The 24,243-nt window shown below is 38.0% G+C and overlaps 1 protein-coding gene across 1 annotated transcript in view; it reads left to right on the forward strand.

Moving 5' to 3' along the window:
* LOC125447373 (histone deacetylase 9-like) overlaps positions 1 to 24,243 on the forward strand; it is a 737,956-nt gene that overhangs the window by 553,855 nt on the left and 159,858 nt on the right. The window contains exons 16-17 of the mRNA XM_059654559.1: positions 17,936 to 18,113; positions 23,866 to 23,999. Of these exons, the coding sequence (XP_059510542.1) occupies positions 17,936 to 18,113; positions 23,866 to 23,999 (312 nt within the window). The remainder of the gene's footprint in view (positions 1 to 17,935; positions 18,114 to 23,865; positions 24,000 to 24,243) is intronic.

Raw genomic sequence — 24,243 nt, forward strand, 5'->3', positions numbered from 1 at the left:
GCCTGATAGTTTGAATTTAAAAACTAGGCCACGTGATTTTCATACCTAAAGAAAATCTAGAAAAGTGCTAGTGCTTTTAGCTTAAATTCTCTTAGATTTCATTTATATTCTGGTCAATGGAAATGAGAATTTGGAGAGTTGTGGAACTGGCAGGTAAAATAATATTACCCATTATACTCTATCCATCAATGTCAAAATTATGACCCTTGTGTGATAGCATCATATATGCTGGCAGTCCTTCATTCCATATTTAAAATGGTTGATATGCAAAAGTAAAGTGATGATCTCTAAGAATTTCTTATATGATTTATTGGAAATACACTGTCCTCATAGTAAGAGCAGTGCTGACAAATGAAGCACACTGTCAAATCAATTCAATAACAGCTTTTATGCCCGAGGTCAATTCATGACAAAATCTTTTTTTAAACATCCCCATCTCCCAACTAGCCCAGGAGACAAACTGGTTCCAGTGTTTGAACTGTTGCTTCAGCTGAGATTAACATTTTAATGCAAACCAGGAACTGAATCTGGGATCTTCCTGGTGGTGTCATTGCACATAATGCATTTTCCCATTCAGGTATTAAGATAAATGCAAAACCAACCCTTGAACAGTGCCAAATGTGGAGAAATATACCAATACAAGGGCTCAAGGGAGAAACAGAAACTGCCAAAAAGTCATTTAATTCAACATTGTGTGGCACGTCTAACAGGATGACAGAAAGTGAGCTAGTTTTTTTGGCCCTTGGATTTTGTTTGTTTAATAATTCCTCAGTTCCTGAATATATTTACCATTTAAACAAAACAAAATTCCACAGGTTATGCACAGGTTTAATTGTTAAATGTCCAATGAGATCTGATGAATGTCCACCACAAACCCCGCACCCCTCAGGAACCCCAGTCAGGTCATCAGTAAATTCCTGTATTGTTCAGCACCTACTTGAATTCTATAAATGGAAAATGTGCTCAGAAATTGATTTGTTTTCAAACTGAACTTTTTTTGAACTAATAATAATTTTTGTAGAACACAAGATCAGACAATGTTGTTGGCCATTCACAATATACTAGGCATCCTGAAATTATACCAAAATACAACTGTAGGGAAAGGAATCTTCTGACCTCTTGAGGATGAAGGATATTTGATTAAATTGACTGCATTGTTAATAAAAATGTAATTAAGTAATTTATCTCTCAGAGATCAGTGCTGTTTTCTTTTAATAGTGTCTAGCTTTTCTCTAGCCGCACACTTCAAACTGTTCTCTGAAATGCCATTGCTAAATGAGTTATCCTTCACCATATATCGAACCTAAATAGCCTTAGGTGCTTGTGAAATGGAATCATAATGTCAAAAATTTCTTTGAATGTTTTGCCACACTTTACTAATATTGTATTTCTTTAATCGCCAGTCTTTATATGTTGCCTGACCTTGCTAGACAGGGTAGAAAACACGCTGCATTATCAAAGCCCTTCACCCCAAGAGAGTGAATAGCCCTTTTGGAGACTTCCTGCCTTTGACAGCTGAAAGGAATTACTATAAACGCTGCTTGCTGTCTTGTGGGCACTGTGCTGCCCGGTTGTTGTGACTCTTCTTTTATAGGGATTGTAGTGGTCAGTAATTGCTTAACATTAACAGAATGCCTCATTTAGAGATAATTGATTTATTTTGAGAGAGGCCACAAAACTGGGCTAATTATCAATAGATCACTTTGTCAAAACATGTCTAACTTCCCGATCTAAAAAAAGGTTAACAACAAAGCCTATGTCTATATTAAGTGGTAAAGAAAGGTTGGCAGATTATTTAGGGGAATGTGATATGTGATATAAAGGATAGTGCCTGCATCTTCACTGCAAATAAAATTTCATAAAATCAACATCAGAATATGAATTTCCAGAAACTATTTCAAAAAACCTCCCATTGACTCATCTATGAGTTAAGTAATATGCTCAGAGAATGTACTCAAAATAGCATGGACACATTGTATCACTTGTCGAAAAAATGTAACCACAAAGCACAAAAATTTGAAAGAAGCTCTTCAGTATGCTGATTCAACTCCAAGGTGAGGGAGAAAATTGTGAAGTAATGATCTAATATTCTCCCTTGTCCCTCCTTGCATGGCCTGGTGGCTATTCAGAGTGGTACAATATAACTGGTTTGGAGATATCCATATTAAAAGGGTTTTACCATGTACTGAGGGAAAAGAGATAGAAGAGACTGAAGAGTTCTAAAGAAGTCATTGGACTCAAAATGATGAGTTGTATCTTAATTTTTCGTGGGTTAAGTTCAACCTGCCTTCTGTTTTTTACAAGGGTTTTCATAGTGAGGCCTTGTGAGTTTTCTCTGTAATTTACTAAATTCAATGCATTAACTACCTATGCTGCCCCATGGTGTCCCTCAACATGCACCATTTCAGAACAACTGTCCAATGCCAGAACCTATACCATACCTTGCACTCTGCCATCTTCGAAAGGTCACTGTGCACTTAGACAAGCTTTGGAAATCTGTTGCCCCTAAGTGGCAACATAATGACCCAGCAGAGCCATGGCATTAGCAAGCATGGCTGACCACCCCAATTCCCCTCACACATACAGCCCTATTCTCTCACACAAGTCATAGTTTAAACACCACACCATACACTTCACGTCTCCATAGCTGTTTCCCATTTAAACACCTCCTAAATCAGTACTACCATGTCCCCAGTGTGTATTGTAGACCTGCAGCTTGTCATTGTCCAATAGGGGTTGATCATATATGGAAACAATTACACAAATCCAAATATGAGCCTTTGTTTCCATAAAACAAAAACAAACACACAAAAATCCAATAGAGTCTAAAGATGGCTGTCTCAATATAATTGGTCTCACCTTCTTAGGTAGCTACCCACAGCAACCAGTAAGCTACCTGTGGCAGGCCCTATGACTCCAACTTGAAATGACCTAAAATAGGAACAAAAGATGGAAGAATTTCTTAGCTCTCAGAAAAGTCAATAGTGGTAAATGCTGCCAGTGAGAACTGAGCATACTAAACCACACAATGTGACATTCTTCACTGTGGTAACAAGGGACATAATCTCAGAGTAATAACTCCACTGAGACTGGTATTCCATCACCAAGACACTCATTATTTACATGTGGAAAAGTCCTTGACAATGGTCCAGCTCCCTTACAGCCAGCTTTCAGAATGTCAGAATATCTTATATTCCTCTTTTTATCTGTCAGATGGGGTTCCCTGATTGGATCGGATTAATAGCCACGATCAGGGGACTCGTATTCTGAGGTCCGCCAAGCTCACCTCATTACAGTCATTACAGGAAGGTGCCATTTGGCTGAGTGACCACCCAGTATCATTGTGGAGAGAGTGCCAGCAGCACTCTAATACCGTTTCTTATCCTCAAACGACATCATATACCGAACTTCTCGCTGCGTTAACTGCAGACCATCATTACACTTAGCAAGCATCTCACACTGTATCCCTGGAAGCTGAATGAATAATGGTATGCTTCAGCCAGCAGCAGCCCTATGTAATGTGGCTGTTGCTAACTTCAACATTATTGAGGTTCCCAAGTTAAACTTACAAACAACAATGACACATAGCAAATCACCTTTGACTAGTATCTAACTCCTAAGCATTGTCACACTGTGTGCATAGTAAATTGGCATTTAATTGATTATAAATCAAATAGCTGGACTTCATAAATGGCTTGTTAGCTACAATGTCCTAGTATCCTGCAAAAGTGGATCCCGCACATTTACCCATAATGGTGGAATTGCTTGGAAATCTATAAAATTTTAACGGGGTAAACAAAGGAAGGATGTTCCCAATGACCAGGAAGTACAAAACCAGGCTTCACAGCCTAAGGCTGTGGAATAGGCCATTTAGGGATGAGGAGAAGTTTCTTCCTCCAGAAAGTGATGAGCCTGTGAAATTCTCCAAAAGCAGTTGAGTCCAAACGTTGAATGTTTTGGAAGGTTCTTAGACCTAAAGGGGCAAAGGGTATAGAGAGGAAGTGGGAATGAGTACTGAGTTGGATGATTGGCCATGAACCTATTGTATTGTAGAACATGCCCAAAGGGCTGAATGGCCTACTCCCGATTGCCCAAAGCCTGTCCACCATCTACAGGGCATCTCAGAATTGTGATGGAATATTCCCTACTTGCCTGAATGGGTGCACCTCCAACAACACGCAATAGGCTTGGCACCATTCAGGACAAAGCAGCATACCCACGAACATTCACTGTCTCCAGCAGAAACATTCGGTAGCAGCAGCATGTACAACCTGCAAGACACACTGCAAAAATTCACAAAGGCTCGTTAGACAGCACCTCCAGACTCATGATAACTTCCATCTAAAAAGACACGGGCAGCACATACACAAGTACACCATTTGCAAGTTTCCTTCCAGAAGACTGCTGTCTCAACTTTGAAATACATCACCATTCCTTTCGGTGTGACTGAGTCAAAATCCTAGAATTCCCTCCCTCACAGCATTGTGGGTATATCTATACCAAATGAACTGTAGTGGCTTAAGAATGTAGCTCATCACTAGCTTCTCAAGGCAACTCGGTCCAGCCAGCCCACATCGCGTGCATGAATTAAAACAGTGATTATCTAGATTTCCTTTACATACCTCAATGCTATGCATCTCAACTAATTTATGTCGAAATAAATGCCACATTCTTATCATTCTCTGGAAAGAGGCGTATCTCCTGAATTCTTTTAGATTTATTGCTGACTAACGTACATTCACGGTGTCAAATGTTCTGCATCAACACAAATGGACACATCTGAGTGTCCACATTAAAACCATTTGTAATCTTAAAATTTTTAATCAGGTCATCTTTCAGTCATTTTTTTAATATAAACTACCTCACCAAGTACAGTCCCCTCAAATATTTGTACGCTCTCCGCTCTGGTTTCAATCTTTATTTTTGCACTTTCTCTAGCATTTCTACAGATATTTTCTAATCAATCTGTTCAGATATGTTAGTATACACTTCTAGACCAGGTGGTACTTGAACCCAGAGCCTTCTGTTCTCTATATTCTGGGTGGAATCTTACAGGGGTCTGAACAATGTGGGACAGGGCAACATTTGTGGCAGAATCAGAAGAGCGATTGGTGAGGCCAATCCAGACATTAGGAGCATTTTGTTCCATCTTTTGTGCTTTTCACATGCAGCATGGTGAGTTTCTCACGAGGTACCAGCTAAGGGAGATTATTGCATTTTGTTGATGGTCCAACTTGCCTCATTAATATTCAGCTTTCTATCTAACCAAACAAGTTATATGCTAAGAAAACTCAAAATGGAACCATGGCGGGGAGGTGGAGAATTTGGTTCAGTGCTTGTTTCAAAGGACCGCTAAGTTGGGTATCAGGGACCAATATGTCAGTGCATCTCTACGGGCACCAGCCGTACACATCCCACATCCATGGACAGTGGCATTTACCATGCGCCAACCTCTGACATTTCTGATACACTTTTAGGATATGTCTTCATTTTATTGATGTACCAGTAACTGTCATTGCGGTAGTGCACTAAAAACACTGTGCTCAGGGTCATGCACATGACCTAGTCAGTGTTCACCGACTCTGAGCTGATCTGGATGCTGATAGCATCTCTGCCTCACAATGCCTTGCTTTTCTGCACCTTGTCTCCCCAGGCAGAGATTCTAGGCTGATATTACTTCTGTCTTGCTTTGTCTTTTAGCACAAATGCAATGAGAGGAAGCTTCTCATGTTGTCATTAGGTCTCAGTCAATTTTGAGAAGGATTGCCTTTAATATCAGTCGAGGGCTTTGGAAACAGTTGGTCAGCCAGTCAGGGTGGTCAGAGTAAGGATCTTCTCCACATAAAGGTTGAAGAGTCAAATGTTGTGCAGTCTACCACCTGACTTCAGTCCTTCTGCTACCTGAGAAGTGGGTGGCACAGCTGTTACTTTTAGTGGAGGTGGGATGGTGTACTGAATGAGGGCATGTTGGGTTAGTGGAGTCAGGGAGTTGTGGTGGGTGACAGCAAGGAAGGCAAGACGCTGCAAGCAATAGAATAAGAGACTGACAGAACATGAGCCTTGGTGGGTACAGAAGAGTAGAGATAGAATGACTATGAGGTATTGGAGAGAAGACGGTGACACCTCACTTATGGAGTGAAGAAGGAGATGATCTTTTTCATACAATGTTATGCATTCCTCCAGATGGCTGAGACCTCTTTAACTCTGGTAGCAACCTCAGACAAGCTGGATGGTCCAGTGTCATGGCCTCCACTGCTGGTATGGAGGTAAAGGAGGTCCCACACCTGCACTCCCTTGTCCAACAGGATCTGAGGACCCTGCCTGCAAAGCAGGGCACCAATTTCCCCCTTTCTGCCTTGTCTGGTGCAAGTATCAGGAACTATTCATGGCTGCTCCAGACTGACACTGCTTGCCCAAGTGCACAATGTCTTTTAAAGATGGCACAGGCACAATGGGTGCCCATGAATTCTGGGATATCTGCTGAGTGGTGAGTTGTTAGATGGTAAGATGGGACTGGAATTGGGGGATGTGAGGGACATCTGAAGGTTGTGGTAGGTGGTTAATTAGATGAGTTTGATGTGATGAGAAAATGTGCTAGACCTTGCAATGGAAATTCCTCCAAAAATTGATGAAACTTAGACTTAGCTGAAACGATGCAAGATTCAGCCACTTGTGTCTAGCGTGGAGCACTGCACTCTAGATTTGTACTGAACAAGATTTTATCTAAATTTAAGATGAGTTTTCTCCTCTAGAATTCTTTTGCTGTTGAAATTAGCCCTTGTGTTTTGTTTGCAAGTGTCACTCTTCTTTCAAACTTCCAGTTGTTAACACTTCAGGCAGTTTTTAAGATTTAAGAAAAATCAAAAGATGCTTATATTTATAATGCAGGCTTCTTTTAAGGAACATTTGAGTGATATATGGGGTAATTTTGTGTATATCATAATCTGTTATAGCTTCAAATATTGAAGTGGAAATTGGATCTCAACATACAACTTCACACAAGTGAAGTGGACACACTGTGTCCATTTCATCGTTGACCCCAGATGAGAAGAAAGTTGTTCCCTCACTCTTATGTTAGATTACATGGAAGTGGTCTGTAGGCCTTGAGATAATTTGCCATCACTTACCGTTCCCTGTAAATAGTTGCATTCAATAAAGCTGTTTGCTGTTTACTCACAAAAATGTGGATTTCACATTCTCAAACCCTGCAGCTGTTTCACTCTGTCAATCATTTGTGAACAATGACCATACTGCCTAAAAGGGTGCCTAAAAGGTATCTCCCCTTCTATTGAGTCTGATCATTTTTCAAGTATCCTTGGTTGTCATCTCATACACATGTGAGGCTGCTCACTGCTCACGTGTGTAAACAGGGGACTTAATGTCTGTTTTAAGGCCCTTCCCAGATACTGTGAATATATATCATTTGAATCAAATGATAAAATTAAGAATAAAAGTGGAACCATCAATGCTATATCATACTATTTTTTATATCCGAGGTCTCAGTGTAACAATTCTAACGGTATAAACAGTATCTTAATAGCTTAAGAAGAATTCTGGGTCAAATTTAATGCTGAACCTCCAGGTTGCATGGGGGAATATAGGTGTAATGCCCACTGTTGCCCAATCTTGTGGCGTCTCGGAAATGTTATGTACATTGGAAAGTTAATTAGTCTGAGACATGACTGCGTTCCCCAGTCTGGAGAGGAAGCCCTACCTCTTTGGCCCAGGCCATCCCACTAGGAATAGTGTTTCAAGAGTGTCAAACCTCATCTTTCAGGGTATTGCAAAACCAAAGAAATCTTTTTGAGTTGTGTTTTTGACAAAATGGCAGCAGATTAGGCAGTGATTAATTTGTGTGAACTAAATATAAACATCTTTTGAACCTATCCATTTCTGTGATTAAAGTAAGGAAGTATTTCACTGGCATTCATAATTTTCTGTTGTATCAATATTCTTATTTTTTAAAGTTAAGCTTTCTTTTAAACCCATGGTTGATGTTTTCATTTACAACGTCCAAGCTGCTCTCACTTTGTACTCATTTGCCATGCACAATCACTGAGCAGATAATAAGGCAAGATTGGCTCCAGGATTGCAGAGCATTTCAGACATCAGCAGACATGGAGACGTTTCACTTTGTCAGTTTTCATCAGCCATGTTAAGACATACAAATGCTTTTTTGGCATGAGCTGTTTCAGCAGCACAGATATTCAAGCATCTCAGCTTAAAAGAAAGAATAAATGCACTCTGAGCATATGCAGAGAGAGCACCGAGGTTATTGCATCTCTGTGGCGATATAGAAAGATTTGAAGTCTACTCTTGGCTTCCTGTTTGATGAACTGTGGTTGATAAGATTTCATATAAAAGCTAAATAGGTGGTCCAGTTTGTGTATATCAAATGAAAATGCAGGAATCAATGACAAATCCTGAATGTAGTTATAACTAAATGCAACACCACGTTTGGTCAGATGTGTTAGTTTTATGGTTCAAGTCATTTGCTTTATTAGAAAGTACAGAACAATACCATAGAAAAGAAGCTGAACTCTGATGTGGATGGGATGGCAGCAGGATCATCTGGGTCATTTCAGCAAACAAAACCCACATATCTAACATGATTGCAGGAAACCTGCACAGTACCAACATGGCCTGTGACACATCAAGGACAGCAGAGCAGAATAATTACTTTGAAAGACAACATGCGTTTTGTTCCATTGCTTTTAAAGAATATTCCGGCTCAGTAAATAAATTTAGGCGAAAGTCAAAGCAAATACTTCTGTTAGAGTCATCTCAAATTTTAAAAGGAGCCTTAACTGCTGCAAAACAAAACACCTTTGGTGCAAGTGATTTAATCTAGTCTCAGTAGGGTTTTTTTCACACTACTGTTTCTGTCACATTATTAACCTTCTGGTAGCTGTCAGATAGCAGATTAAATAGACATTTTTTAAAGCTCATAGTTTCCAGATGTCTAATGAAATTTGTCACGAGAGCTAAACTTGCCAATCTTCTGGTAAATTTGAATCTTGATGTGTAAATTAACACCATATTTCACACCAAAATTTGAAAGTGCTGTGTTCACAATAAAGCCAACATGGACTGACTCCTTGGTGCATTGTTCCAGAATTTTAGTCAATAGCCTTTGGCATTCAGTTCATTAGCAATCAGATAAATATTGGGCTCTGTTTTATTTTAATAATTTTAAAATACATTAATTTGACAAAGGAAGTGACAAAACTGAAAAGAGGCAAATGATGTGAAAGGTCATATTCAGAACAACTGAAGTCTATTTAATTTGATTACATTTATCAGTTACATGCAGAAATGTCAAAGCTATTGATTTCAAAATTTATCTTCTTGTCAGCCATGACATATAACTTCCTAAAAACACAGGTGAGGTTCTTTGGTTAAATTTTGCATAACGAAATTCAGACTGAGCTATGAATTCCTTTTATTAACAAAGTGATGATGGAGATTTTGAACTTGCCAGGGCAGATGGCTATCGGGTACATTTGGGAGATTAAAGAAGCAAAAAGTGCTGGCTTGGTGAGAAGTTGGCGGGAACCTACTGACTTGGATTTAACTTTTATACATCTGTTAGCGTGTGGGAAATCCCTCTGACACAGGTGGCTCTGTGATTAACAAATTGTAAAAGGCAATTGACTGCACCTTTAACAGGAGTTCAGCTTTAACTGCCAATGCATGGGTTTTTTTGACTGCCTGGAACTTTATAAGTAATAGACGGAATGATAAGATGGGCAAATCAGAGGCAGATGGAATTTAACACTGATAAGGATGAGTTGATGCACTTTAGAAGAAGTGACAAGATAAGGGACAATTTGATGAATGATAGGAGACTATAAAGCACAAAGGAACAGAGTGATCTTGGGGTGCTTGTCCACAGATCCCTAAAGACAGCAAAACAAGTTAATAGAGCTAAGGCAACATTCGGGACATTTGACTGCCTCAGTCATAGATGAAAAGAGCAGCAAGGTTATGCTGGAGCTGTTGGGTGACAGTTGGAATATTGTGTGCAGCTAAGGTCACTGCACTATAGGACAGACGTGATTGCATTGAAGGGCGTGCAGAGTGGGTTTGCCAAGATATTAGTTCTGAAAAGAAGCTGGTTAAGCTTAGGTTATTTTCTTTAGAGCAGAGAAGGCTGAGAAGGGACCTTATTGAGGTATATGAAATTATGTAGGGCATGGACAAGATGGATTGAAAGCATTTCTTCCACTTAGTTGAAGGAACAGTAACAAGGCAGCATAATTTTAAGGTGAAATGTAGGTCTCGTCAGTCCAGAATTGATGGGCTGAAGGGTTTCTTCTATAATTCTAAGTTGAACAAGGCAAGAGGGCAGCATGGAATGAAGGGCTGAGCAATGGACAGATTAGAATGCATTCAAATTCTGAGTTTTGACAGCTACATTTTGCCAAGGTGAAAAGTCTTTTCTCACAGGATTTGTTTTGATAGCTTTAACTGCTGTGGACGTGCATTCCACAGTTTTGGAGGTCATCTCCTACATTCGAGATGTTTTGTTTTTGACTGGCATTTCCCATTTGCCAGCCTTCATTTAGCCTAGATGGCTAAATAGATGCTTATTCAGCTCTACCTTGAATTTCTGATGTGGAACAGGAGTACCAGCATCTGCAACACTGCTAGAAACAGAAATTTTGGTGGATCATTAACTGAGTGGACAAGGACGATCCGCTAAGAGCACACTCCTTAATGGCAGAACAAGATCTCAGTACAAAAGACAAGGCTGAAGCACTTACAACCATTTCTAGCCAGAAGTGCCAAGGAAATTATCTATCTTGACCTACTTCTGAAGTCCCCCAAGCATTGGAAACATAAACCTTCACTCAATTGGATTTACGACATGTGATATCAAGAAACAGAAGAGTACATTGAATACAAAAAAGCCTTTCACCCTAACAACATCCCAGACAGACTATTGAAGATTTGTGTTTCAGAACTAGCCACACCGCTAGATAAGCTGTTGCAGTCTAGCTGCAATGTTGGCATCTATCCAATGCGAAAAATTCCCCAGATATGTGTTCTGTGCACAATAAACAGGACAAATACAAATTCCAATCAGGCCAACTACCCCCTACCGGATTACTTTCAACCATCAAGTGTTGGTCATTTCAACAATATTGTTATCAAAGGATACTTATACTACAATAGTCTTATCACTAATGTTCAGTTTTGGTTCTATCAGGGCCACTCAGGTCCTGACCTCGAGAGCTTTGTTGCAAAATGGATAAAGAGAGAAGGTCTCTCAGTTGTGGGATCAAAGGGCCCAAGGAAAATAGAAGTTAATTAAAATCATAGGTAACCACCCTGCTAATTGGAATCATACCTACCACAAAAAATGATTGTGGTTGTTAGAGGGCAATCATCTCAGGACCAGGATGTCACTGCAGCAGTTCTTAATGATAGTGTTCTAGGCTCAATTGTCTTCAGCAGTGAACTTCCCTCCATCAGGTCAGGGTGGGGATGTCCAATGACGACCATCAATCTTATACAATGAATGATGAACAATTTCAAATAATACCCCATTATCAATAGTCCTTGTCAGTGAGCTTTTTAGAGGGGACTCCATATAACTTGTTTATATCCGTCATTATGTTGTTCCTGTATCTGCAAGAGCAATAATACTAAGAGCAATATTATCAACTTATCTGCTTCACATGGCAGAATTGAAGGCGCTCACCTTATGCAGAAACTTTTATTTCATCAGTAAACCTCGGGGAAGATTTTTGAAAGCTTCACCCTATGGGATATTATTCACTGATAGGACACTGTGCAATTACATCAATGCTACATTCTTGCCTTTCCTTTCCAAGACTCTTCCTTTACATGCCCTTTTAATGACAAGAATGACATGTCAGTCCCTTCAAGCAAACTTAATTTTCTGACACTAAATTCAAACATCAAGCAATATTATTTGCCAAATTAAATACACCCAGTGCTGGCTCTGGTATACATCTTGCATTTCCCTATAGACAAAGGTTTTGAACATTCTGCATTTCAATGTTATTTCTAGTTTTTACATTTCTCTTTTTCTTTCTAACCTTTCCCTTTTGAATAAAAACTTATTTTGGATTCTTTCTGTCTCTTTAAAATTTCATTCTTTTTCTAACTCAATTCTTAACTCAACTTGGACATTATGCAGAATCATTAATCTTCAAATGCTGAGTCATGGCTTCAAAAAGCTCTGCTTCCCTAGCTCCTCATTTCAGATTGATCTTGAGTCCTCATTCGTTTAAGTGTCTCAGAAAGGCTGACACAAATGCATGCTCGATTGAAAGGTCTGAGAATTACAGGTAGCCATGATGATTTCCGCCAAATACTGCAAAGTAAATGTGGAAACTTGTTTGGTTAAATTCCAGTGTACCTGTGGCCATGTCTCTGCTATCTGAGATCCTGGACAAGCCTGAATTTATTCTCACCACAGAGTTTGATACCTTGTTAAAACTGAAGAGAATTCCCATGATGCTTATAAAAAGAGAACTGTTGAGCACGACTTCGTTTTTAAAAATTTTAATTGTAACAATCCAACTATGAATATAATTCAAGCATTAATTAACTCTGAATGACATTTCAAATGATAGGGCAAATTTTGCTTAAAATAGTTGGTACGGCAAAGGTACACCTCATGTAGTTAGGAGCATTCATATTACTATTCCCACAAATGGAGGTCCACGTTAAATCTCACAGATACCAGCTTCCATTCCGAGGTCAATTGCACAGAGGATGGAAATGTTCCAGTTCTATGTGCCCGACCTTTAGAATTGGTCACCTACCTCTTCCACTTTTGGTTGAAGGGGCAGTTTGGACTGCTTAGCAATAACCTACTCAATACTTAATTTAGGCTCTGCAGTGACTACTCAGCTCCTCACCTTATTATTGCTTTGAGTCAAACATAGAAAAGGGAGCTGAATTACAGAGATAGGTGACAGAGACTACACTTTACATTAAAGCTGTATTTGACCCAATGTGGCCTCAAGAAGCCCTAGCAAAACTGGAGTAAATGGGAAGCAGGGGGAAATCCCTTTGCTAACTGGAGTCATATCTAGCACAAATGAAGATGGTTGTAGTTGTTGGAGTTTGGTTATCTCAGCTCCTGGATGTCTCTGCAGGAGTTTCTCAAGAGAGTGTTGAAGGTCCAACCATCTTCAGCTGCTTCATTAATGTCATTTTCACCATCATAAGGTCAGAAAAAATGTTTGCTTATGATTGTACAATGTTCAAAACATTTGCAACTTGTCAGACATTGAAGCTGTCCATGTCTGAATGCAGCAAGACTGACACAATATCCAGGTATTGGCTGTGAAATGGCAAGCACTGTTTATACCTCACAAATATCAGGCAATGACTATCTCTGAGACGGAATGTACCCACCACCCCTTGACATTCATTGAGATCAACATTATTAAAGTCCCCACTATCAACAACTATTGACCAGAAACTAAGCTGGACTAGCTATGAAAACAATGTGGCTACAAAAACAGGTCAGAGGCCAGCAATCACCCTGACTCCGCAAAGCTTGTATGCAATCAACAAGGCATAGTTCCACCAATATTTAAGCTGGATGCCATCCAAAACATAGCAGTCCACCTTGATTGGCACCACAGCCACAAACATCCACTTCCTCCACAACCAATGCTAAGTCACAGCAGTGCATATGATCTATAATGCTCCTTCGACAGCCCCTTTCAAAGCTAATGACCACTGGCATCCAGAGCGTGAGGGCTGCAGATACATGGGAACACCACCATCTTTAAGCCACTGACCATCTTGGCTTGGAAGTATATTGCCATTCCTCCAGTGTCACCGGGTCGAAATTCTTGGACTCCCTTTCTAACTGCATTGTGAGTGTACCTAAACCAAATGGATTGCAAATGCTCAAGCAGACCATTCGCTAGAGCCTTCTCAAGGTTAACTAGGGTTGTCAATGAATGTGAATAAATAAACCCCACAACCCGTGACTGTTTAAAAGGAAAACACATTGTACTCCTTTCTTGATTTTCCTTTTCATTGAAGTTGAAGCTTAAAATTTGACCATATATTTAACCCAATAAACGTTCAATATCTCTGTTAGTGCCTAGTTGAAAAGATCTTGCATTGTGATTTTTGTTTGAAGCATAGTTATCTCTAGAGTGTAAGTACCAACCAATAGTCTGTCCATGATTCTTAAAATTAAGATTGTGATTGCTTGTTGTTCTCTTGTTATGTTACACTTGAGTCCAGTTTAATCCTCACCCAAACATACTTTCCAGTGACTATCAATCATTCTTGTTTGTACAATTTAGTAATTTTTAAAAATATTATTAAGTTTATAAATGCTTCTTGATGAGAAACAGACATGTGTTCTGAAATTGGGAACCCCGACTGATTTTTCCTCTCATTAATCACAGCGCTATGTTCAGTCTTAGCATCCCAGCTGCGATCACTTACCATAGTGTAGTCCAAGGATGAAGCCTAGGCCTCCTGGTCTGTATGGTTCAGTATGAGTACCACACAACATGGAACAGGGCAGCAGTTATACCTCTTCTAAATGGCAAAATTAAATGCTATGTCTTACTAGCATTGTAGGTGTCTCAGAGATATTTTGCCTGACTTAAATTAGTGTCTGTGCAGATATGGCAAGTCATTCTTGACATTAAATCAATAATATACTTAATACATAAAGTTCATTGATTCCAAAATGCCACAAACTATTTTTATTTCTGAAGATGTAATAATGACTACAGGTGAGAGAATACTCAGGAAAGCTGAAGGCAGTGGCTAATAGTTCGGATTGGCCACCATGTTGGCGACCAAGATCCTTCTCTCATTGGAGCTTTTCCTCACATTGTGATTATGTGTGGCAGAGCAGTAAAGTCAACTCCTACCTAAAGTGTGCAAGAATTATTAGAGTTTTACAGTAACTTCTGGAATTCATTGCTCATAGTGCAATATGGTCTCTATAATATTAAGTTATAAGAATTTACAAGCAATTTAATCCCTTTCAAAAGCTGTTATTAATTTATTTTAAACACATGCTCAGCAGATCTGTTCATGAAATTTGTAAACAAGGACTGCTGTACAACTACCTTAGAATAAAAAACATAATCTAGTTCAGTTTTTTAACAATTTTTTTTAACATGCCAGCTTCAGCATTTTCAAAAGTTTGATTGCAGACTTCAGGGGGTCTCCGATTACGACTCCTCGTACTTACGAATGCGGTCCCATACAGGGTGTAATTTTAAATATCCGGTGTACAAATATTTCCTGTACTTACAAACAGCTACTTTGCCCTGTATTGTGTTCCAAATTGCATACTAATCAACTAATAAACAGATTCAGAAACAGAACCCATTCACAACCTGGGGTGCTGCCTCTAAGTGTGTTATGCAAAGACCAAAAGAAAATTAGTTGTTTTTATTTAATGGGAAGGTTATTGCACTCTGAATTTTACATCCTTGCCATTTTCATAGAATGAAGTACATTCTTAAATTGATGCATTAATTGTCTGTCACAAATATTAAAACTAATGTAAATATAAACCAAAATGTTTATGGTTGTATTCCACACACAGTGTGAGGTATTCTAATCATTGAACACACATCCCTCTACTCAAGTGTGCAATGGCCCCGATTTTCATTCCTGGGTCACACAGTCAGGAGAAGTCTTGCCTTCATGCACCCAGCCTTTACAAATGTCTACTACTTCTGATTTTTGGTTTGTATTCAGATGGGAGTCAGGCCATGTGATGTGTGAAGTGTTTAAGAGGCTTCCAGTTTCCAAGGCTGAATCCCACACTGCTGCCAGTTCCCAAGTAAGACTGGATGGAACTCCTGCATCAGGGGCTGCAACCCTTTTTTAAAATTTGATAATAAAAATTAAAGCAGGAAACAATTCTCTTGCTCTCGGGGACAAGACTGTCCTCAGTCTCCTCACTTTCGGTGCCACACCAATGTCAATCTTGTCTGAAGAATGTTCTGATGAAGGGTCGCTGGACCTGAAATGTTAACTCTGCTTTCCCTCCATGGATGTTGCCAGCCTGCTGAGTTTTTCCATTTTTGTTTCTGATTGTCAGGATCTTCAGTTCTTTGGTTTTTCTGTTCATTGTAAACCAATGTCCCTGAAACTACCTCCCATGATCTCTCATACCTCTTGTGTCAACCTACGTTCATCAATAGCTCATAGCTCCGTGCCCAACTACCCATATCCCATGACTTCTTGTATCCCGTATGCAAATCTACCTATCTTGTTTCGCAATCAATATGCCCCCAATTATTCCCATGGCTGCATATACCCTGGTGCTAACTCAGTACCAACACAGCCACATGGACTATGCTTTCCCTTTCCCTGACAACTCACCTGCTATCCAACATGGACATCATTCAATAGGCATCCTGACAGAAAATAAAGTTACCAGCCTGTTTAAGATAAAATAATTGAATAAAACAGATTGCATTGATTTTTTTGTCAACAAAAGAAATGAGTTTTATTCCATTAACCCAATGAAAACAAATATTCCACTTGAGCATTAACTATCTTATTGAAATAAACAGCTAACTTAAGTGTTTGATCGTGTGTGCCAACAAACGTTTCCATTCACTAAACAATTGGGAGTTATTCATCAATGAGCACCCAACTGTGAACATTATGGTTTGGGAAATTGGTCATACAGCACAAAATTACGATGATTTTATATCAACAGGCATTCTAAAATAACTAGCACTGCTGTTGTTTTGTTTTTGGAAACTCCACTTTCTTTGGGACAGTTTCTTGACAACTTTGCTAGCCCTACTTAATTCATGCACTTTTACACACAAGCAAGTCTTTTTGCAACCCTGCGGGTATATTACCTCTGCCAAATCCAGATCCAAAGGGATACCTTACCACTCCAATAGGAGACAAATCTAAAACATTCCTTCAGCCCTTACCCTTCAAACCCAGTTCATTTCCCTGCTTTGTCCACTCTTATCATCCAACCCATGCAACATAAAAGCATACCATGGTCCCTTGTATCACTATGCCAGCTTCCTGACTCCTTCCACACACTATTCATTTCCTGTTTGCTCACCATGCCAAACTATTAAGTATCCACCATTACCCATCCACTGATGTACCTTGGTTCTGAATGAAATGCATTAAGAATAGACTGCTCTTTTCTGGTCTAATCTCCACACTCCAGTTTCCAGACGCCAGGACCTCCAAAATCAAATTTCAATGTGCAGCAGCAGCCTCTGGAAACTGCATATGTGCGAACTAGAAGATATTCCTATAAAAATGAGAAAAGCCAAGTTTTGAGCTTCTTAACATCTACTGGCATTTTCACTGCTGTAGAGATGTTTTCCAACATGTTGAACATTGGGACTGATGTCTTTCTTGCTTAAATTTACTTTCACTTTTAGGAAATAATGGTCTTATTTAATTGCTTCTAGCTCTGTCATTGAGATGAGAAGGCTCCATAAGATTATGACTACTTTATTCTAAAAACTGTATTCTGAAGGGAAAAGTTTATCTTATATCAAATGGTGACACATTAATGATCTGCATTAGTAATGACATTTCCACCTATCACACCTCTTGGATTATTATATGACTCCTGGAGAGCTATGATAATTTGAATTGTTTTTTTGATACAACTAGATTTTATTCTACATATTTTATGCACTTAAAATGTCACACATCTGTAGTACGTTTCATGCAAAGAATACTATCTCAAAACTAGATCAATACAATCAAAGAGCTACTCATACTAAATGGTTGTAGTGACAGACAGTGCGAGAACATCTGTTGAAAGGATTTATTGACTTGACTTTAAGTCTTCACAGTGTTTATTATGGTTCTGACCTAATGAACTTAATTTGTTGACATGTTTCTCCAAGTGTCGTATTTGATCCCTCTCACATTTCTTCCTACTGTGTTGTTTCTATGGCAACAGCAGCTTCTGGATCATCAGCATATCCACCAACTTCGACTGTACCAAGCTCAGATGGCTGTGGTTGGCATGACAGGATTAGACAAGCAAAGGCCTGTTTCCAGGACACAGTCATCCCCTGCTGCTTCCACATTGCAGCATTCTTCTATGGACCATCCCATCAGGCACGTCTATACCACTGGTAGGAGCCCCAAAGGAATTCTTTAATAGGTGTTTTAAATTCAGTATTCTTATAAGCTCAACAAATTCCAATGCTGTACTACCACAAATTGCACTTTTGTTCCACTTCTGTTATTACATGCTTTATTTACTGTTTGCTGTCACACAAACCCTCAATTCTTTGAAATCAATGATTAACTAACCAGTCAGTATTAATTTGCTTTATATTCTTTATTTAATCTTCCCTGTACACCCCCACTCTATTTCAAATTAAATGAAGCCTGAATTTATCCTGTGTTATGACTGCTACCAGATATCTTGCTTGAATGTACTGAATGTATTCTTCACCAGAGAACTGCACCTCAGCAAAGCACTCAGTTATTGCCTTATTCTTTGATCAGTTCACTAATCCAGCATGTCATTCACACACTGCATCTATACCACCAATTATACTCGTTATACCTTTGCTTTTGCTCCTTTATCTTCCCCTATTAGATTTAGCTGACATGAAATTTTAACATATGGAAAGAAAACCAATGTGTAAGCTTAGCTGAAAAAGATCACTGCTTTTTTTTCTCTCTGGACCAGAAAAACATAAACATATGAAATTCCCTGGCCCACAATACCTGGAACCAATAGACCAAACAAAACTGACAAATCTTTCAGCACAGGTGAGGAGAGTCAAAGCCAAGTGATCATATGGCACGTTATTTGGAAATTTACAAAAAGACTAGAAGCACATTGGGCACAATACAAATAAATAAGGATCAACGCAACAAAACTGAAACAATGCCAATAATTGCAGTTTTGACTAATGGGAATTTATGATTTTTTAAAGGGGATGTTGCTTTACAGAATTGACTTCTTTATTTGGTAGACCCATTGCATTTAATATTGCTGAAGTTATGTTCTTTGAATTTCTAGCAATTGATGTTTGAATGTAGTTAGGAATGTACAAATTTAGTAAGAAATGCATTCGTGTGTGCTCAGAAAATAAACAGCAATTTGTAATTTTGCCCTGCCTTTAATTTTGGACCTCGGAAGTTATTGAATGAAATTTATTTGTTTGATTTGTTGATTTTCTAAACTAACTGGCAAATAACATTTTACAGATTTTAACCTGACATAACTCATTGAGTGCAATTTAATATTTTGCTGCAGCAATATGCTGTTTTGTCACTACTAAATGGTATGTTTAGCTTTCATAGAAACTCACAGTCTGCTATTGAGTTGCATTGAATTTGTATGCTACAGGACATTCTGTTGGACCAATTTAGTACCAGCATACTATCAATGTGATAGGTTAGCCAAAAAATTATGGTTAACTATACTGCTCACCATAAAAAAAGGAAAGCTCCCATTGAGAGGTTTCTCCTCTGTTGTTATAGGCCTTTTTCATTTGGTTTTCAAATTTTAAAAAATGCTTTTAAGTTTGAGGGAGGACTTGCTTCTCCAGCTTTATTTTGTATTCCCAAATTTATGATAAATAGTATAAGGTTAAAATGAGAATAAAACATTCTAAAGATGATGCCAACTGTAACCACTTGTACCAGCTGGTATTGTCTGTCTGTCTGTTACTGGTTGCATGCAATCCGTGATTTCATTTCATTTGTGGGTAACACTGGAATATATTATTTTTACTGTTGTCATGTCCTCCTATAAAAAACATGGGGTAAAGCTTCCATAGACATTTTCCTGATTTCTTGCTTAAATTTGGATACAGGAATGGCAGAAGCATTTGAGAAATATTTCGCATAGCTGAAAAAATGTGTAAATATTCTCTGAACTCATTGCAAATCTTCTGGCAAAGTCACAGGAGTGGCTCCCAAGGAAATTAGACCCTCGTATATTATATATATATAGAAATATATATATACATATATATATACCTAAACCATCAGCAGATAACATTGGAAATACACAGCAAGTCCAATTAGCATCTTGAACAAGACAATGCAGCTTAATGTTTCAGATGGAGAATCATTGGCTTCTAACCTGTCCTTTTGCAAATGCTTATCAGACTTGTTATTTATTTCCAGTTATTTTTACATTTCCACAATTTACATGTTTTTCTTTTAATCTCTAATGTATGTTTGTGCATTTGAATTTTTGGGAATTGGGAAAGGGAAAGAGGTTGATCAGTGAAGAAAAGAGAATGACATGTTTCACACTGATACAGATGGGGATTAAATTGCATCCAAGGGATTTAATGAACAGTGTATTCGTTATTTGATGCAACGAGTAAACCAAAGCCAACAATTGCAGTTATTCACAGCCCTTTATAATGACGCCAAACTTTAAAATGATAAGTTTAAAATGATAAGTGTAATTTTAAAATGTGAAGTTTTTATTTTTTTTTAAGTAACAGCTACTGGCTGCTGGCTTTGATGTTCTAACTGTGAGTGATGTATATTTTAACCACTTTGCTGCAGAAGTCATAAAAGTTCACTCAAAATGTAATGATGTGTTGTAAACTTAATAAAAATTTAAATCCTTAAAAATCCATTTTTATCTGTTTCTGCGTTATTACCACAATTTTTAAAACAACATTCAAACTGCACTGTTATCATTTTCAACAAAATGTAAATTTTGAAAGTTTTGTCAAACTATTTTAAAATTATGTGCAATGGTCAGAGTGAATGCAGAAGATCTTCCAATATTTTTTAATGAGAAATTTAAAATAAGTTAATGGATTTATTAAGCTGATGTTGTGCCTCAAAATCTTCTGATGATCCATTAGCTGGACTGAGTTCATATCTGTCCGCCTTAGAAATTGAGAATACTCAGTGAGCTGTGAAAAATAAAAGCCAATGTACATTGTACTTACTTACAATAGATTACTATCTCATTAAGTCCCTATTCCATTTGGACAAAGAACATCCTTTTCGGTAAAGGTCCTGAACAGAATGTAAGATCTGATCCTAAAATATGCAATGGTCTTAATTAAACTGTATCTGAGTAACAATTATTTTGTCGCACTGATATTGCATATTGGACAGATTGAAAAGACAGCTATGTGTTCTTTCCTGAATCCTATTATACCCAGCATTTATATGGAAAAACATGCAAGCAAAGGGCACTACAAATCATTTTTCCTCCTCTTTCTTTGTCAGTTTCTGTGGAGTGGCCTCCAAACAAGAACACCGTAAAGAATTTCTGAATGGCATTTATCCCTCTCTTAAATTGTTCATACAATGAAGTAACCCTACTAAGTCATAACTGTGAGTAAGGAAAATAGCTCTCTTACACTGAGAATACATAACGGCACTGACAGTCATTCACATTCACCTTTCCTGTCCAATAACTGAGTAGACATGGAGGTTATCAGGTCACTGATAGACAGAGACCATTCTATTTACAGGAGAGAAGGCTGTTACATTGAAAAAGTAGCATTTCAACAAGGCCCTACAGGATAATGGGTATCACATTAAGGCCATGTCAACAAAGATTTTCCAAACCTGTTAAAGAATTGTTTTCTCTTGCCTGATAATGAATCTTTCTGTAAATGTGCTACAAATAATCCTGATAAACTACTGAAGGCGACGTTTTAGTGCATTAGTGAAATCTTTGTTTGCGGGAATTCTGCTTAGCAAACACAGTCAACTCTGTCAGTCTTCTTGGAATGATCTATCCCAATACAGCAGGAACCTTTTTTTAAGATACATAATCCTTACACGTGTACAAATCCTGATAAAACTACAAAAACAATAAAATTATGTCAGCATTATTAAAGATTTGATAAAATCTCCGTAACCTTGGTGAAGGTCCCATGAGGTGGAAATGTTAGAAGTGGTGGTATGGTTGCAAGTACCATAGTCTTTGCTAATGAAAATAAAACTGAGTGAACATAAAGACATGGACTCTGAAACTTTCAGGGATTAACTGTGGGAGTAATGTGTAAGGGAGGAAGAGAAGGAGGGACAGACTTGGCAGAATGTAATGGGCCCTGGGAACCTTGACTGTACCTGATAAATTCAAATGATTCCCTAAATCTGAAGAATGAAGTCTCATTAAGTATTGTGGTCACAGAATTACATCCATGGAGTAGGTTACTTGGACTCCAGAAAGCTGCTGTGGTTAAACTGGAAGGCCATTTATACCATGGGATCAGGTTTCACATTTCTGCAACTGTAACTCCATCCAGACCCTCTCCTATTCATTATGTGGGGCAAGTAGGAGGGTGTGCAGATGTTAAGATTACCCACCCAGAAACATAAGCTGAGCAGATGCCTTATTTAGATAAGCAGACCTAAGAATTTGGGTCTTCTCTAATTTGCATTTAACACACACTTTTAGAGATTTGTGAAGAAAAATATATACAGGAATCAGGTCAGGTGAAAAACAAACACTTTTATTATTAAATGATGACTAGAATAAAATGTATTTCTGTAATTGAAGAATACAATATAGTACTATTTATAGCTCCAACTCCCAGTAAGAATGTATTCTGAATATAAATTTGAACCTAACTATATTTTTGGGCCAAGATGTTCCTTTCAATAAATAAGTGGAGTTGGTACGTATATTGGAGATTTTGATCTTTTTCTCTATATTTTGTATGTGTATCATCATTTTGAATTTAATAAACCAAATAGTTGAATTTTTTGTTTGCATTAGGCTTCATTAGTTGAAAGAAAACTTCTAAAATATATGTGTTTCTTGTTTGAATTTTGTAATGTTATTTCTGTGTAACCTTATTTGATGCGTATTGCAGCCTGATGTCTATATCCCTTGAATAAAAACAAAGTGTTGGAGAAACTCAAGACTGGCAGCATCTGTGGAGAGAGAAACAGAGTTAATGTTTCAAGGTAAGAGTTAAGACTCTCCTTCAGAAGACTCCACATTAGTCTTGAAATGGTAAGTCTATTTCTCCCTCCATATATTGCCAGCCATGAGTTTCTTCTGCACTTTCTGTTTTTTTCTTATTTCAGATTTCTAGCATCTGCAATGTTTTGCTTTTTTGAAGGTATCTTATGAGACTTGGTTTAGTTGGTGTTATCATTTTCTGTTTGTAGAGAAATATATTTCATTGAGGCTTCTGTTTTCATGGCAGTCAGGAAGATCTATGAAGATGGTTCATGTATTTCCATTGACTTTCTGGAATACCTGAAGTACCCTCTACCAACTTCTCACATTTTTGTTTCCCACTGATGGTAAATGTAGTCCGACAATATTTGAGGCCACTCAACTCTGACTTCAAAAATAATTTAGATGCCCTTTTGTAGACACAACCTATCCAATACACCATCATCATATCAAAATTATTAAAAACAATGAACTAGTTAGAATGTTCTAAATAGAGTGTTACAGGTTGATCTGTAATTTCATGAGATCTATTAATTGAGATTTCTTCGTGAAGAATTTTGCTAGAACACTAACTATGGGATTGTAAGTTTCTGTATTAGTTTTCCTTCTTGGAAGTTACAGTCTCATCTCTTTATCCCATTGGAATGTTTATCCAATGCATTCTAATACTGCAACCCTAATTTCGTTGACCTGGAAGAACTTTGCTCATATTAGGAAGCACAAAAACAGTGCTATTTGAAATGTAAATTTAAATAATGCATGAACAAATGAAGAAATATATAAATGTATAAATTTAATGAAGTTTTAGCTACCACTGCAGCAAAGTGGGAAATCATCATTTCAGCAGATTCAAAATTATTTTTCTCTTCCATTGGGTCATTTTTGTTTTTTCAGTATGCAACATGCCTACTATGAATGGAGAAGTCCACTATTCTTGTCCTTGTTCCTTTGCTATTCTCTTACTGTAGGAGTTGTCTATGACACCATCATGCTTAAACACCAGTGCATCTGCGGTAACCACAGCATTCACCCTGAACATCCTGGAAGAATACAAAGCATCTGGTCAAGGTTGCAGGAAGCAGGATTGCTCAGCATTTGTGAGGTGAGTTTGGTATACAAACAATCACTAATTTTCACGTTGTGAAGCTGTGATCTCAAACTATAGACTAGTTGACATAAATTTGTAAAATTCTTGAATATTTTTCACAGATCAAAATGTTAAAGAGTTAAGTGATGAAACAGTCTGGCAAAGCCTGCAATCACTTGATATTAATTGCATTGACATGCAATATCCATTGAATGTTCATGTCCAATGGATCTTAAAGGAGATGCTCAAGATATTTAAC

The sequence above is a fragment of the Stegostoma tigrinum genome, chromosome 2 (assembly GCF_030684315.1).
Source record: "Stegostoma tigrinum isolate sSteTig4 chromosome 2, sSteTig4.hap1, whole genome shotgun sequence".
In the NCBI taxonomy this organism is placed as follows: domain Eukaryota; kingdom Metazoa; phylum Chordata; class Chondrichthyes; order Orectolobiformes; family Stegostomatidae; genus Stegostoma; species Stegostoma tigrinum.